This window comes from Frankliniella occidentalis, unplaced genomic scaffold, assembly GCF_000697945.3.
Source record: "Frankliniella occidentalis isolate FOCC.00 unplaced genomic scaffold, Focc_3.1 Scaffold2, whole genome shotgun sequence".
In the NCBI taxonomy this organism is placed as follows: Eukaryota; Metazoa; Arthropoda; class Insecta; order Thysanoptera; family Thripidae; genus Frankliniella; species Frankliniella occidentalis.
In genome coordinates, this window is record NW_026267132.1 from 3623958 (window position 1) to 3641426 (window position 17469).

General features: G+C 41.3%; 3 protein-coding genes across 8 annotated transcripts in view; 1 reads left to right on the forward strand and 2 right to left on the reverse strand.

Moving 5' to 3' along the window:
- The window catches only part of LOC113210360 (trafficking kinesin-binding protein milt), a 54537-nt gene extending 51556 nt beyond the window's left edge, over positions 1–2981 (reverse strand). The window contains exons 1-2 of one of the 3 annotated variants that reach the window (XM_052265182.1): positions 2850–2981; positions 1347–1474 (exon numbers count right to left, since the gene is read on the reverse strand). The gene's annotated coding sequence lies outside the window, so the exon portion shown is untranslated. Of the gene's footprint in view, positions 1–1346; positions 1478–2849 lie in introns of those variants that run through there. The other 2 variants (XM_052265179.1, XM_052265187.1) reach the window with 2 other exon arrangements.
- Positions 2982–3203: 222 nt separating this feature from the next.
- LOC113214006 (protein abrupt-like) lies at positions 3204–9338 on the forward strand. Of its 2 annotated transcripts, XM_026433239.2 has the most exons (11): positions 3204–3370; positions 4014–4205; positions 4301–4501; positions 4584–4653; positions 4738–5015; positions 5125–5218; positions 5313–5375; positions 7439–7489; positions 7582–7649; positions 7729–7960; positions 8054–9338. In XM_026433239.2, exons 2-11 carry the CDS (start codon positions 4020–4022, stop codon positions 8278–8280), a joined length of 1470 nt encoding a protein of 489 aa, XP_026289024.1. In that variant the 5' UTR covers positions 3204–3370; positions 4014–4019; the 3' UTR covers positions 8281–9338. The 2 variants fall into 2 exon arrangements, with proteins under 2 accessions (XP_026289024.1, XP_026289023.1); XM_026433238.2 differs by lacking the exons at positions 7439–7489; positions 7582–7649; positions 7729–7960; positions 8054–9338 and adding an exon at positions 5693–6507.
- A 96-nt stretch (positions 9339–9434) lies between these two features.
- Positions 9435–16680, reverse strand: LOC113214005 (serine/threonine-protein kinase unc-51). 3 transcript variants are annotated; one of them, XM_026433237.2, is made up of 19 exons: positions 16272–16680; positions 15582–15674; positions 15412–15495; positions 15297–15333; positions 15158–15208; positions 14951–15076; positions 14787–14860; positions 14549–14709; positions 14317–14465; positions 14141–14236; positions 13712–13763; positions 13476–13626; positions 13302–13400; positions 12947–13232; positions 12757–12863; positions 12320–12626; positions 12096–12244; positions 11871–12006; positions 9435–11784 (listed from the first exon to the last, which is right to left on the reverse strand). In XM_026433237.2, exons 1-19 carry the CDS (start codon positions 16359–16361, stop codon positions 11699–11701), a joined length of 2334 nt encoding a protein of 777 aa, XP_026289022.1. In that variant the 5' UTR covers positions 16362–16680; the 3' UTR covers positions 9435–11698. The 3 variants fall into 3 exon arrangements, with proteins under 3 accessions (XP_026289022.1, XP_026289021.1, XP_026289020.1); XM_026433236.2 differs by having other exon boundaries at positions 13712–13817; XM_026433235.2 differs by having other exon boundaries at positions 13712–13832; positions 16272–16679.
- Positions 16681–17469: the final 789 nt, after the last annotated feature.

Genomic DNA, 17469 nt, shown 5'->3' on the forward strand with positions numbered 1-17469 from the left:
TGCTAGCCGTGCTCGGGGGGGCTCGGGACTCGGCGAGCACGCCGTGCTGGGCCACTCCCGCGCCCACCTCGGCACCGCACGGACACGTCGCCGTCAGTGTTGCTCTCCAGGACGCCGCCGCTCCAGCGCGCGCGCGCCCCGGCACGGGACGACGTCGGCCTTGCGGGCCAAGAGGTCGTCTCCAGGACGCGCCGCCACTGTAGGATATCGCCAGCCCGCCTCCAGGACATCGTCGGGCCGCCCGCGGGGTCCCGGACGCAGTGCGCGGACCAATAACCGGAAGCGCCAAGGTGAGTGTTGGCTGTTTTCCGACTGAACAAGCGTGGCGTTGTGGCTACAGGGCTACAGAGGCTACTCCCGAGTCAAGCTGCTGGGCGCCCACCTGTCTCGGGTCCGGCTCCGGCTCGCTTGCACACGACAGGCTGACTGCGGCCCTCTGGACCAAGGGACTGGACGGACCGCGCAGACGACGGGACGCACTAACAACAAATGACGGTCCGGGCGGCGCGGCGCTTCGCGTCGAGTCGGCGCGGCGCCGGGTACATGGCGTCCGGGGCGGGGGCGGCGGGGTGGCGGGGGTGGGCAGACGGGGCTCGCAGATTACGCAACATTACTCGCATCGGCCCGCTCCCTGTGCGGGGTGGGTGTGGGACATACCCGGAGGGAAGGTTCGCCACACTCGGCGGTCCACTCACGGACGCCGTCGCCGTCTCGTTTCATTCCTTCCCCATAAAGGCATTACCACGCGCGCAAAGACCGTAAAATGCTACTGCGCAGCGCGAGGCGGGCGCAACCGCGGGGGAGTCTGGCGTTGCAACGATACCGAGTGGGGGGGTGAGCGACCTCCAGCGACCTCCCCGCGGGTACGTTCCCTCCCGGGTGCGGCCGGACGCGCGGAGAGCAGGGCGGAAGGTGGTAGGTGAGCAGGCGGACGCGGGGTAGATGCGGGGGTGTGCGAGGCGCGCGTGCGGCGGTGCGAGTTTTGGGCGATCGAAGGATGGGGGAGGGGGGTGATTGTAGGCAGAGAGCGGTGGGGTGGAGAGGGGTGGGTGAGGTCAAGGTTTGTTCGGGGTGGGGGCGGCGGGATGCTGGGGCGGCGGCTGGGCTGGGCGGCCGTGGTGGTGGGTGTGGAGGACAGAATCACAAACATCCCCACAAACAGGCCTCTGCTACCGCGATGGGGTTCCCATTCCCTCATAACTAGACAGTCGATTGATTACTATAACCGACACCAACCAACCAAGAGAGAGAGAGAGAGAGAGTTATACTGGAAAGAAGTCAGAGTTCCCCCGTAAGAGCACCAGATGATAAACTTGACAGACATGTCCCCCATGAATCTCTCTTACCTGTGATGGTGGAGATCTCCCGGAACGAGGGTCCAGACTTCAGTTCTCGACCGCAGGGGGAAGCAACATGCTCCAGGGCAGCGGCCAGCTTGGTGCAGTGGAGTAGGAGAGGTCCGCGAGAGCCTCCCCTGCTAGACATCGGGATTCAAATGTCAGATAAAACCTGACGATGTATTCTGGGCCAGGCTGGGGTGGTGGGCCGTGCCGAGGATAGTGGCTGGGCAGCACGACACTCAGGAAGTGTCCGTCGCTTTCAGACCGACCCTGCAGCGTGCATCCTGTTGGTCCTGGCCCCGCCGACGCCTCAGCCGCAGGGGCTGCGTGGACCCTGGACTAAAGCGTCGTGCTTATCTCGAGGTAGACCCCGCCCCGCTCTGCCAGAGAGGCGAGGCAGTAGTCCGCCGAATGACATGACTCACAAGAGGGGCTGGGTGACCAACACGAGAAAGGGGAGGGGCAATGAGGGTTGGGGGATTGATGATGCTCAGCAAAATTATTCACTGCAATTCAATGCATTTAAGAAAAGAAACAGACAATTGTAGACATTTTAAAGCCCTGACAAAGAATGGCTTTGCAGTGGTCTGCTATGTAATGAGAATCTCACACCCTAGTGTAAAGAGTAGCACCAAAGCCATAGAAAGGGGGCAAAGAAATTTTACTCCACTAGAAAGTAAGACATCTGAGGCTTACCTACCAGAGATACGGGGCAATTTAGCAGGACATAAAATAGTGCTTCATGCTATCTCAGATCAGATAAATAGCTCTGAGCACAGTTTGATATCATTGACAGGATTGTTGGTAGCAGCTACCCTCACAAAGTTGCATTCAATTAGTTTAAATTGCAGAATTTATCTTAAGAAAATAAACATAGGTCAGGACAATTCCAAAATTAAATAAAATCTTTCATTCTGAAACCACAACAGAATGCTTGCAGTTTTGAGTACAAAAATAATTTTTAATGACATTAGTACTGGGAAAATGAGAAGATGTTAGCTTCATTAGAAAATGCGAAGCTTAACAGATGGACCACTGCAGAGAGGTTATCCAATAAAATTTAAAATTTCAGATAGCTACATAGACATGAAAGGAAAAATTCAAATGCTGATAAAATTATAAAGATAAAGATAAATAATAATAAATACAGGTCAAAGGGGACAAGAGTAACTTAAGATTAAAACATTGATTGGGGTGAATGTCAAAGGGCATGTAGAAGTGGCATCGAGCTAGTCCACAACTAAATCTGCAGTCTTACTACTACTACTTCTGCAATCAGGTCCTGTGGCATTTCAGTTACCACCTTCCTATTGAGTCAATACAAGCACTGTTCAATGTTTGTTCTGTTAGGCTGTCACCCACTCCTTGACGGATAGCCTTGGTGGTTATTAAGTCTCTGAAGTCCCAAATCTTTCATAGATTAACACAACTTCCCCATGACAATATCTCTAAGGCGGGATTTCGAGCACATCCAACAAAATTAAATGAGTAAATTTCTCGGTCACTCACCTTCAAACATTAAATAACATAAGAATAATCAATCAAATTGGTAACTTTGCACTTCAAATTTCAACGAACGCAACACTCCTCTCCGACATTTTATTGCACTGCCCTGTTGTGAAATACCCTAACTACCTCAACGTCACTGCAGTATCGAGCGTTCTTCTCGATATACAGAAGAGAGTGAATACCTTTTCTGAGCCAAAAGTCCAACAACTACCTACATTTTTCACATAAATAACTATTTTTGATTATTCTTTTGTATGTTTCGTTGCATGACATTCCAGTGGGCACTTCGTTTAGGGACTCTCTTGAAATCTTGCGCGACTGTACTCGTTCCTGCTATGACGTCACTTCGCCTGCTCATAGCGTCTGCTGCATTATTAGTAATCAAGTCCCTTGGGAGACAGGGACAGAGACAGCGGTCAGCCTCTTAATTTATTCTTATACGATTTCGTAGGTGTGGATATTATTGTGTTTATCAAGGAATGAATTTTAAGCGATGGGAGTGAGATCTAGGAGTTGTTGAGGTGAGTGCGCACCGGCTGGGACAGAAAGGCGTCCCCGTCCTCCTTGTCTGCTTCAGATGCCTTTAGGGACGCCTCTTTGGTACCGGAATACACGTCTATTGTTCAAACGTTTGACTCTCCACCCCCTTTTATGTATGTTCATTCTGGGTAATCTTGTATATTTCCCTATGCTTTTCCGATTCGTTCTAATTCTAGTAAGGATGTCAGTATCTGTGATGGTTTTGAAACTTGACACTTTAAGGTGTAGTTATTGAAAAGATATAATTATTGAGCAGCTTTTATCTTTTATGAGCAAATTTATGGATATTGTCATTCTCATGTGTTAAGAAAAATCTGGGTGTATACCTAGAACATAAACTACTCTCCAAATTTTTCACTTATCTCAACTTGGAATAGACGATGTGACCCAGCGGCAAAAGTCAATTTGGCAACGTTACATTGTGTATTAAATGGCGTGCAAAGTAAGGTTTATGGCCAATATAAAAATCATAAAAGTTCTCTAGAATGACCAAAAAGACGTTTTATGTCACTTGGTGTACTCTACGTGGGTCTCCAGCGGTTCTAGCAGAAAGATTTGCGACGTTGCCACGCTCAGAGTCACATCGTCTATAGTATGCATCTAATGTATGTTTCCTCATTGTAGGTAACAATGGCGCCTGATCCGCAATTCTGTCTTCGATGGAACAACTTCCAAACAAACATCACGTCTCAGTTTGAAACACTGCGACAAGATGAGGACTTTGTGGACGTTACTCTCACCTGTGATGGGAAGAGTGTCAAAGCACACAAGGTGGTACTGTCCGCATGCAGTCCATACTTTAAAGAATTGTTTAAGGTGAATGAAATATTTATTTCAAATATTGATAACTCTTTGTTTTTTCACTCTGAACATATATTCACACTGCACCTTTCTTTCCTTTGTGCATTTAGAACAACCCATGTAAACATCCAATTATTATATTAAAAGATGTTCAATGGTGCCACTTATGTGCCTTAGTGGAATTTATGTATGCTGGAGTAGTGAATGTTTCTCAAGCTGAATTACCAACGTTTCTGCAGACAGCAGAATCTCTTCACATTTTAGGTTTGACAGATGCCCCACGACTTCATAGAGATGGTAAACCAATCAAGGTATGATGATTTACTTTAAACCCAAAATATCACCATTAACTGAATTATGGAAGTCAATTAAACTAACTGTGTTACGTTTCAGGATTCATCCAAAAAAGCCTCAGCATCAATAGCAACTCCAAACTCTGCGACTCCTACCAACACTGATACAGGTATTGATTTTGGTAAATCAATGATACAGGCTATTGGTTTAGATGGTAGAGAATTATTTGTGTTTACAATACTATTTTTTTCAGGAGAAGAAGATAATGCTGATGGTCAAAGTCGCAGCCCACCCTCCAGTCCACCACCTACCAAGCGAGCCAAAGCAACAGAGCGTGCAGAAGAAAGAACTATTGAATCTTCTGAGGGGCAAAACAGTGCTGACGGCCCAGGAAATGAGTCAATTGATGAGACAGGAGACCCAGTGTCATCTCTTCTTCAACACTCACGATCTGGCTTAGTCATAACACCATCACAACACCAAAATGATATTGATCAGGCCTACAATGATGACCTTGCTGAAATGTTGGAGGTAAATTCTAAATTTTCCTTATACCTTGCAAAAATTGTGAAGTTTGTTCTTCTTTGTCATGGCACCTTGTTTGTGACTTGTTCATAATTTGTTCTATGGTTGTCTGCAGCCCAAGACAGAGCTACCAGATTATAGTAGTGATGGAGAAACTAGAGGGGATGCAAATGCTTACTTAGATCAAGCATCCTATGGAGGCATGCAAGGTAGACCATTTATCTAAGTTCCGTTAATTATTTTTAATTATTTTATCATTGATTTCTTTCTTACTAGACTAATTTGATTATTTTATTTTCATAGAGATGATGCCTGGACCCTCTACACAAGGTGCTTCAGATGGGACCTCGGCAGAAACAGATCAAGGTAAGAAATGCAATTTTGTCTCCTGTTTTAAATATGCTCTTCATGGGTCCATGCAGAGAGTGCAGTTTGTTTTAAAGGCTTAACACAAACCTCAACAACTTCTAAATTTTGATATATTTTTTTTGTTGCCTCATCTCCCTTGCTTATCAGGCACTTATTTCTACTAATTTAATAATACAACTAATAAATTACATTATTTCTCTCTTCCCTCCGTTTAAAATATCTCTCAATGAGTGAAGTCAATGCACGACCCTGCATAAATTATTGCACAAGGCAGCTTGCACGGCTCCGTACAGCACGTGTTGTGTGTGTTGCAGCGGCCCTGCGCAAGCTGCACTCTCTGGACCCGCGGCCTTGCCCGATCTGCCAGCGCATGTACAGCAACCTGTCCAATCTGCGCCAACATATGCGCCTCATCCACATTCCTCAGAGCGTCGAGTGCCCACTCTGCAGTCGATCCTTCAAGACAAAATTGTACTTGCGTCGTCACCTCCTTTCCTACCATGAGATGCTTTCCAAGCAGCCAGGTCCCACAAACAGCCAACCTCTACAACCCTCGCAACTCCACATCTCTCCTGTTGCCTCAAATATGCCTCCACCTACCCAGCCTTACTATAGTGTTGAGGAGGAACTTAAAAGGACATATCTTCAATCCCCCCACAAAACACGTGCTCATAATTCTGTGCCAGGACACATAAGCCAGAGTGCAGAAGTAAAACAGGATAAGGAACAAACTGGAGCCCCAATATCTCACAACCCTGGTGTTGGTTCAAGCTCTATGCGAGAGCAGCAGTCACAACAGCTTCAGCAGCAGCAATCGCAGCAACAGCAGCATTCCCAATCTCAACAGCAGCAGGCCCAATCCTCGTCTGTTCCCCCCTCCTTCCCCTTTCCATCGAACTTGCTTTATGCAGGCACTGTAGCAGGAAGTGCCCCTGGGTCTTTGCCACCCGACTACATGCGTTCTGCTCGTTTCAACCCAGAAGGAACACATCAACTCCATCACACGTCTCCTTCCCATGCCTTTGCATCATCTGCCTCAAATCGCCTTGGTTACCATAATGCTCCCTATTCAAGCAACTCATAGTGAGTTGAATTTTATTAAAGACTGTTTTTAATGTTAAGAAATGGACTCTCTCTTGTGGCTTATTCTCAGTGACAAGTATGTAAGACTTTTGAATCACTCTTACCCTCCACTTTTACGAGAGAAGATCTATACTAAATGTGGCCATATGTATTCTCAGTTAGCTTTCTGAGGTACCTGAACCTATTATATTGTATATTATTTCTATCTATCCATATTCATATTCATTTGTTGAAGCAATTTGAAGATCATGTTCCATTGGGTATATACACATTTATGACCCGTCCATTCATAGCAGCATTCTTATAAATTATATTACCTAGAATGGATTGCATTTGTTTAGTTTTGGAATCTAAAGCACAAAGTTCACATCCTGTGAACAATTATTCTTTTAATTGCTGTTTTTCGGCTGGAGATTCAATTATAACAGAAAAGTGAACCTGAAAACTACTTTGATCTCAAACTGGTTTCTGCAAAATGCTGTATTCCTCTCATCCTTGCTCGAATTTGTTTTAGTGCGGATTATTTTTATATTGTTGAAGTAAACATAAATTTTTGCTTTTGTTCATGTGATCATAAGATATGTCTCTGCAGTTCAGTTTCTGAGACCATGGGATCAATATACTTATTAGCATCACTACTGGATATGATTGTGATATTTTCGTAGGCATAAGCTTCTGTTGAAATGTCATTTATTTAGATAGATAATATTGCAGTACTTGTTTTTCCTTTCATAAATTAAAAAACTTCAAAAAAAAAAAACATCGTTAAATGTGAAAGTTTTTTTTTCCTTATAATTGTTTTCTTTTTCTGCTAGTTTTAATAACCATCAGCGTAACAGACACAACTTTTTTTCAAACACTTGGACCAGGTTGAACTACTTTCTTTATTCCCAGTTATGTAATGCTGTGCAAGGTACTGGATAGCATTAAAAATTCATTTCTTGATTTTATCATGAAAAAAATTTCCTCCATTGCAGGTTATTTTCAAGACCTTTTTCAAGGAGCACGATTTCAAGAGGTTGAATCAGGTATCTATGCATACTATTCCGATCCTCATCACTGTCTGTTAAAACAGGTGTTTGTGTATTTTCATAAAATATTTATTGAATCTATCTTTTAGTGTGGACTCAAGCTCCTACATCACGAAGGAAAAGAACTTACTCTCACGTGATTGCTGATGGTCCCAAGGTATTTAAAATATAAAAATGTGAACAGTTTTTATGACTGAGGATGTGATGGCCAGGGATAAAATTTTGTTTGACTGCAGGTAACACTTGGACCAGGTGTTGAAGTATCAGCTCACCAATTGGAGGCATTAAAATGGTCAGATTATCGTAAGTTAACCCGAGGTTTAGCAGGACTAGTATTTACGCCAATTGAGCTAGCTACACGTTCTGTTACTGGTCAACGGTGGAGTAGGGCTAACACATATGGTCCAGATGCTGCTAATCGCAAAGTGAAACCAGCTCTTGATAATGCAAAAGTGAATGCTATACTTTGTAAGTGCCTATTAATAGGTTTTTTAAAAAGGGGATGATATGAGTTATTAGTATCCATACCTTTTTACATTTAAAGTGTATATAATTTTTCAGATCACGTGAAAAGTATTTTCCCAGACGTGGAGGTGTCCCGTATCAAGCAAGTTCTAGCATACAAGTGTCAAGAGTCTTCAGTTGCTTTTAAAATGAAAGCAGGTGTTTTTCACAATGTACGGCACCAACAGGATATTCAAAATCAAGTTGGTGGTGCACAAGACCATCTTATGAACCAGGTGCAATTACAGCATAGTATGCATGGCCGACAAGGAGCCTCTACTTAAAAGAAGAAACCTTTTTTCGGTTGAGGTCTGTTAATTGTATTATTTTTTTTGATTGGGTTTGATACTGCTAGAAACCGCAAAGACAATACTCTATTGAGGCTAAGTACTTACACTGCCTACTAAATGTAACTGTTTCAACTTGTGATCATAATGTTTTGTTGATTTGCGTTGTGCAAAAGCAGCCACTGGAGAGTAATTGTACAAGTTCAATTTATTAGATGGTTATTATTTTATTTTGTTTGTTAACTTTGTTATGTCCAAAATGCTTGCTGCAAATGCCACTAATACCCTCCAAATATACCAAGTGTGGTAGCAGTGACTGGACTAACTACCAGCTAGGTATTCAAAATCTGATTTTACTGCTTGTATTTCTCTGAATCTTTTGACTTAGCCATGGCTTTATAGTATGTGATTCATCAAAATTTTATCTTGTACAATAATGTTTTTGGAACTCTGATCAAATCTCACCTGAAAACACAAATGTTTTCTGTTGTACTTACTATAAAATTTAATTTAATTGAATGCAAGTGTGTACCTTCATCTGGCTAGAGGTACTGGACACTGCTATCTTGAGTATTATGTAAGTAGTATCTTTTCCCCAAGGGTATTTTTGTTTGTTTTTCATTACATACATATTAAGAATTTCGTTTTTGTCATACCTAAGTTAGTTATGTATTACTTAATGCCCAAAGATTTTAAGTGTGTTGGTCATGTAAGATGTGTGGCCTATTAACATGCTTTATTATGCAATTTAACCAGCCAATCATTGTGATATTTGCTATAGATAGATAGATGTTTTTGAAAAGGAATGTGTGGGTTTGAACTCAAGAGGTGTGTCATGAGGTTTATGAACACACTTGTTGGAGTTTGTCACCCATTCTTTCCTTAGATTGAAAGAGTGGATCAGGTGGTTAGGTATGACTGCAGGCATGCCTGGGCCTTGCCCGAGTGGTTTAGGAGAGGACTGTGATACTGTTGCGCACATAGAGTGCTTTACCCCAACGAAAGTGTGTCTGGGGTTGATGTAGACTGTTTCCACAATAAAGCTTTCTTTCACATTTTGTACTACTTTTCTCTTGCCAATATATTCAAAGATAAAGTAGTCTCATGGAAGTGCAATAAGAAAAAGGAGGAAAAATAAAAATAAACCCAAATTTCTCCTGAGGCAATTTCTTTGTCAAACCATAAAGATTCATCTATAGTAGATGTTGCATACAAATTCAAGTGATGCTTAAGCTCCTCTTGTAGACCAAGGAAGACACCACACTCAATAAATAATATTTACATACACACACACACACTCACACAAATTTCACAGTCAACACTCACGCGTCTCCTCAAATACATTCAGAACTCCTAGAAATTTGAAGTTTGCACTTGCAAAAATACATTTACATATCTGGTGGCTTATTTTAAGTAACTTGACTACAAACCTGTATCAGAAAACAAATTATGGCTTTACAGTAAAATCGGTAACTTTTAGCAAATTGTCTTCTGACACAGGATTGTAATCAAGTGTCACTGCACACCACACTCCTGACTTCTCCCTACAGAAAAAACTACATGAGAAAAACAAGAAAGAAATTGAAATAGTTTTGATTTCATTTGAGTTGAAATATTTCACAGCTAATGAGGTGGCTAGGATGAAGCCCAAATATAGTCAATTAAATTTATATAATACTTGAGTAATCTATGCACACAGTAAGACAAGGATACCACCAAAACACATGGTACATCAACAGATAATACAAACAAAAATCACTAAAAATTAAAGAAATAAATAAAAAAGAAACAAAGAAAATCAAACTTAACTGGTTTTCATGGAAAATGGTACATTATTTCTACTTAATGTGAAAACCAATAAGTAATAAAGACATTTGAAATTGAGAGAAAATAAAAAAGAACAACATATTGATAGCATTTTCAAATTTAACATTCATATAGATAGATATTAGAGTATAACACAAAGAGCAAACTTGATGGGTTTCATTGCACAGAAATAGAGACTAGCTATAAGATATCACTAAGGCAAGGAGAATTTGTTAAGTAGCAAGATGAGAATATCAGTGCTGTCAACATGGTGAGATGCCCCCGCCATATGGAAATATACAGTAGGTATTCTTCCAATACAATGCCTAGAGGAAATGCTTAACAGTCCTATGACTGTATTATTAGAGTAATTAAAGGCATAGCTAAGGAAAGCATGCAATACCTCCATGCTTTTGATTTGAGTTCCTGTCTCACCACAGACATTGCATTGCTTAATGCACATTGTTTCTTTTCATGATAATTATGAACAACTTGGCCCAACATAAGTACATACATACACATACAACACACTAATGGACATTGACAATATTTTAACAGATTAGACATAACACAAAAACACACACAATCCATATGGCTACTTGCAATCTACATGAATACTGTCATAATATTACATGTACTAGATAATAGTAACAGAGCCTATAAGACTAAAGCCAAGTTGTTCAGGTAAAAGCTTTCTGAAGTTCAAAAGGGTTAAGATGGCTTAATTTGTGCAAGTCAAAGGAAACCAAAAAGTGAAAACAATTTCAGGAAAAATTCGGTGGAAAATACAGATGGAGTAGAGAGCTTCAAGACATGGAATGACTAAGCCTTTCTTACTCGTTGTATCATGTTTCACTTTAAGACTAAGAAACTCCAAAAAGTTAAAAGGCATTAAAGGCGTCTTTTACAGCCAAATTCATTATGACTTCAACTTACCACAAAAAGAAGTGCATTATAATACAGTGCATTATTAACAATGCAGGTAAAATCCAGCATCTCCAAATATGATAAAACTCCTAAATTTAAAATCCTGTCTAATTCGGTAGGTTGTATTCTGAGACATGTAGATTTAAAAAAAATAATAATAATAATGATAAAAAATAAACACAACCTGAATAAAATCAGCTTAAAACAAAATTACCAACTCATCATTTGTCATATTAACCCTAAATCTTGCCACACTGACTCGACACTAAGGAAAGGGCAGGATTACAAAAATAGTCACTTGGCTTCCATACTTCAACAACAACAAAAAAGGGGGGAGGGGTACTAATCAGTCGAAATAAGACTCATGTCAACTTAAAGTCTAATTTGAATGTGGGACAAAAACCTGTCAACTGGCCCACAAATTATGGACAGAAAAGAAAAGAATAATGCAGCCAAACAAGGGGGAGGGGGGACCTATTATGGTAAGGGGAGAAGAATGGATAGATGAATGAAATGTAAGGGTGAAGTAAAAAAATTATCTTTCTTCTTGATTCTATGACACTGAAATCTATTGAAGAAGCTATCCTATTCAGCTACTAAGTAATGTTATTGCAGACATTGAGAATGCAAGTGATTAAAGTAGCAGTTAAAGGCATAGATGGCAACAATTTAAATAGTACTTTCATGCCAGATGAGTGAAGCAATGTGTTGAATAGATAAATCCTTGTTGTTGTAAAACAAAAAGCCTCTTCTCAACAGCATCTTTGTCTGAAAACGAAGAAAATGAAGAACATGAAAAAACTTTTCACTACTATCAATCAATGATTATGGGGGTTCAAAGATAGTTTGCTTACATTTTGTCAGAAGAGCTCTATCTTGTTGATGATGAACTTGTTGAGATAAGGAATGCAATAGGATTTGGGCTGTTTGGTACCTTTGGAAACAATCTTCTGGATTGCCAAACAATTCATCCAAGGCTGCAGACTGGCACTAAAGGCACAAGATAAATGATAATTAGTTTAAGAACTCTCAAAAAGTTAAACTTGTGATGGGAAAAGAATCATTTGTCATATTCTTACCATTTGAATAGCATGATTGTAAAGTATTTTATCAGCAGCAATATTTGTAGTTGCTGGATCAACCCCTGCTTTTTGCAGAAGACCTGGGGTGTTAAGCTGCTTACAATCCGCAAGGCATTGCCGAAACTTCGTATTCATTATGCCAACCACTGCAAGTTAGAGAAAAGTGTTAAGAATTCAGAGGTTGATAGATTCTGAACATTAAACCTTGAGTGTGAACATACCACTTTTAACAGAGGAAGAAGGCTGTAAATGTCCAGCTCGAATTTGTTGTGTGGCAAGGTTAAGACCAGAACTCAGAAGCTGAAGGGCTCTCACCAAGAGAACCAGTTGCTCAGCCCTCCGAGCACCCTCTGACATTACACCATTGCCTGTGTTGTTTGATGAACCATTAGGAGTTCCAGCATTCCCCAAATTCACACTCTCTGTCAGAGCAGCAAGTGGTGTTCCTCTTGTTCCAGCCAGTTCAAGTACACAATCAGACAATGCCAGAACAAAATGCAGTTTGGCTAAAGTCTCATTGTGTTCTCGCTGTAAAGATTAAACAATTCAATAAAAAAATGTTCAAAGAGTGCATTACTCTTTATCATGTGAAGATCAGGAGAACTACAGTAGTAGTTAATACTACATCATACATCAGCCACTTTTTCATTCTACCCACCTCTAGCAATGTTTCCTCAGGTAGTTCAGGTGCAATGAATGTCATAGGTGCATCAATATTGGTTGGCTGGTTTGTATCTTGGAACAAGCGTTGGAAATTGCCAGCTTCTGAGTATGTAAGAAAAACAAAGTTTGAGACACACAAGAACAGACAAACCCTATTGCATATCATGTTTAGAGGCAATACATACCTGAAATTTCTGGGAGAGTCATGGCCCTTGAACCAAATGGCATCAAGGGTGATCCTCTCATGTTATTATTATCTGACATTCTGTTAGGGGAACCCAGTATGGAAGGGAGGACTGCAAGTGGTCCAGACAGAAGGGGAGAGCTCGCTCCTGATCTTCGCAAAGGCGAACTGGTGGGAGTGACTTGCCAAGTACTGACAGGAGGAGGTGTCTCACAGGAGCTACCAGATGCAGACCGTCGTCGCTGTCCACACCCACCATTAGGCGGAGTGCCAATCATAAACTGAACCTGAAAATGAATAATATCTAATAGTGATCTTTTATTAAGAGATTGTTTAGCATTGCAGAGAATACCTACAGCTGGAGGTGAAAGAGAACTTAAATCAGGAGTAGCATTGGGAGCTCGCTGGTCAGCAGCACGTTTCATATTGATGGGCTGTGAACGAGGCACAGAACCCTAGAAGAAAAAAGCTATTAGATTACTCACAGTACAGAAAAGAGGCAGACATTTTTAGTATGTTTTGTATTTTACCTTAGAAGGTTCATTATCCTGCTGAGAATGAACAGATTGTCTCTGCTGGAAAGCATCTCTATGAGTAGGAACAGGAATAGGCTCAGATATAGGTAGATAACTAGGTCGTGGAGGACTTGCAGCTGATGTACTTGACGTTCTTGTTCGAGACCTATTAAAACATGTTACAACATCAAGCATAAAGAACAAAAAAAATACCGGTATTTACTACAATTAATCACCCTTTAAATACTTACGGTCTGTCAGGATTGCTGTCGGAGGACTGGTCAGATGGAATATTGGCCGGCACTAAAACAAAATCGTCAGTATCTTCAGGACTTGAACTGCTTCCATGCTCACGGCCTGACACAGGAGACCCTACAGTCAAAGCAGGAGTTTTAAGAGCTTCTTGACTACTTTACTTTGTTATTTGGTAAACCATCATAATAGGAGGACTAATACAGGGTTGGTGATCCGCGCCGTGGTTTTTTTCTGCTTATACTGTACCGGATTCATGCGTGCGGACGGGTTGCATAGTCGCACGGGGCCATGAGGCGCCATGGCGAGCGACGATAGGCAAGCCCGCCCGCACGCGTGAATCCGGTACAGTATAAGCAGAAAAAAACGACGGCGCGAATCACCCACCCTGTAGATAGAAATACACGAAGAAGAATTTCTGTACTCACCAGGTTGAGATCCACACGTATCTAAACGTGCCTTGTGAGTTGGACTCTGTGTAGCTGGAGGCTGGAATAAAGCACGTGGTGAAGGGGGAAGTTCACCTGCAAAAAACACCATGTTATTTTTAAAATGCTCTCTTCCACAACAGTAAGATCATCAAGATTACTTAAATGTAACTAACCAGGAATTTGGGGAGCAGGTATGGGTTCAGCTTCTCGCTGTAGAAACGGGTGAGAGAAGAAAGCATCAAACGGCATACGCTGTACAGCATTTCTTCTCAAAAGACCTAAGAGTAGATCTTTCAGCTCAGGGGAGGTGCCAGCCGGAATTCTACAAAAAAATAAGAAAGGATAGTTGAGTTTACAGTTTTTATAAAAGTTTGTGAGAAAATATATTCCAATGTCCTTGCTTACTTTGGTGATAAATTAGCATTTTTCTCATAAAATAATTTGAGTGCTTGTGGAGTCTGAGCCTGGAAAGGGGCTTTTCCAGTAAGGCACTGGAATACAATGGTGCCCAAGCTCCACAAATCTGCTTTAGCATCATATTGAAGTGACATGATAACTTCAGGAGCCTACAAAAGAAATTGATTGATTATACCTAAGGCCAAGTCACGGAATACAACTTGCTGTGAGACAATTTTATACCAACCATATACATAGGAGAGCCACAAAGTGTAGCAGCCATGACACCATCTTGCAAAAACCTTGCAAAGCCAAAATCGGCTGAAAAAAATGATTGTAAGCAATAAAAATTCGACAGTTTCAAAAAATAGATTCAGATAACTAAAAGATGTAACTAAAGATGATACACACCAATTTTAAGTCTAATCTCTTGAGGCTGTGGGCATGGTTTTCCACCAGAATGACTCAAAAGAATATTTTGTGGCTTTAGATCTCGATGCACAATTCCCTTTGCATATAAAGCTTTCATAGCTCCAGCTGAAAAAATAAAAAAATAATGTGACAATCTGGAGGGAGAAATCTGACAATTAATTTACCCTCTTTGACAATTAAAATTACCTAGTTGTCGAAGAAAGAGACGGATGGTATCCTCACTCAAAGTACCTTTAACTGAGGAAATAGGAAACACAAGGTGAGATTGGATAAACATTTCTAAAAAGGAAAGGTTTTATTATGATATTTTGGACTTGATAATTACCACTTAAATAGTCTGCCAAATCACCCCCATTGCAGTACTGAAAATGAGAATTAGGAACATGTTACTGTAAATTCAACATAGAGTTATCATTAGAGAATAAGGAATGAGACTTTACCTCCATAACCAGAAAAACATGAAGAGGTGATTCCTTGCAATCCAAGAGTGCCACAACATTTTCATGATGTAGTTCAGTTAATTCCTACGGATTAAAAGGAACGTGAAATATATTGATCAGCTACAGTTCAGTTTGAGTTCATAGATGGTTCAGTAAACACGGATACAAACCTTTAGAATTTTTATCTCCTTGCCCAGGAGATTCTGTGATTTAGCAAGACTTTTCTTGGAAATACTTTTAATAGCTACTACATAGTTGGGATCCTGAGAAAAAAGAAAACAGAAGAAATCAATTAAATACTAGAGAAATGCAGACATTGAGGGAAGTGAAAATAACAATAACATTAGCAAACTGATGACATTAGACCAATCACACTAGTGTCTTTTGGCTTAAGAAATAATGCTCATGTCACATAAACTGTTACAGTAAATGGGAAACAAATAAGTCCGAATCTCACAGAAATTGGATGTAAAGTAAAACATTCAAGATGAAGAAATAAGAATTAAGTGCAGGAAAACAATAACACTCAGACTTCACTTAACGGGCGGTTGTGGCCTGAAGTCTAAGTGAAAAGAATGTTTCCCAAAGTTAGTGGACAAAGTAATATTCTACTCGTTTCCTTGATTTCCAAGAAAACGTGAAAATAATAAACCTTTAAAGTTTTTCTGAAAATATAACCTCTCATCTCTGAAATGGCTTGTCAGAAATAAAAAAGTTTGGAACTAAGTATTGATGGTTAAGAAAATTTCAGTGGGACAGACTCAGTTTTTATAGAAGGGGATACAGTGCAAATTAAGTAAAGCAGGGAGATAAGGGATGTTAAAAAACAAATACGAAACTACTGATGGTAAATTAACTACCTTTCGTTTGCGTCCTCTGAAGACGACAGCGAAAGCTCCGTGACCGATGAGGTCTTTGCTGTTGTACTCGTAGTCTCCCACGATCTCCATGTTGGCGTGTTTGAATTAATTCACATATTTCACAACACTAAGATACATGGCAAGACTTCTTTGTCTTGCACAGCTCTTCAAGGATCAATAGCCCCTTGTACACAACACTCAACAAAAACACATTATCCAAGCAGATAGGAACTAGTTTTCACAAATCACAGCACAAGTAGAAACTTGATCACTTTTTCTTGCTTTGATAGACTGACAAAATCAGCTTTTACCGAAAATGAGCTCTGTTACAGCCTCATTTTGATCGGACTTCGACTACGCTACACACAGCCAGCCATCATGTCTGCAACTAAACTTTTCTCCTCAGCTGTTTGGCAGCGAAGAGCAGGCAGGCACCGCAGGCATTGGGGCTTCGTTTTCATACCAACATGAAAAGAAAAGAAAAGCTCTTGGAACTCCCAGCAGTCGTTCGATCAGCGTAATAATACAATAAAAAGTAAAACCAATATAGTGAAACAACTAAATTTGTGATAGAAATGTTTTGAAGAAAGTTTCTATCTTGTTGAAATCATGTTGAGATCTTGTCGTGTTGGTATCATTCCCCCACCCGTCTCGCGAAACTTTGCCAGCAAACGAGTCCAAAACTCTCGCGTTTTGCATTCTATTTGTGTTTGTTTTCTCTTGGGGGGTTTCTCACGGTGTACTGTGAAGCTTTGCCGACACTACCCTTCAAATTCGATCGAGGGAATGACCTCGATCTCGACCCCTATGAACTTCCGTCTGGCCAGCAGCAATGTCGTAGAGAGTCGCCTCGACCTGTGATACAGAATGGCGGCGGTCATTCCACGACGCGCCCGTCTTCCCACCATCGAGCTGGACACGGAGGGCTCGGGGGGCAGAAGCTGGAACAGGGTGCGAGCTGGTGGGCGGGTTTGCCCAGAAAGTTGTCCAGTTAGCGGCTTTCTGGGCGTTTGCGCGTTGGGCTAGCGTTGGGCATTCTTGAAAAGCGTTCCCAGGAACGACACGACGAGTCGCACTTAGCATTAGTGCGCAATATAGTGCCGTGCGCCCGTAAACAAAAATACGCGTGGCAGTGTGGGGAGAGGGGAGGTAGGTACAGCCTCTCTATGAAACAATGAGATGTGGCCCGAGCGGGGGG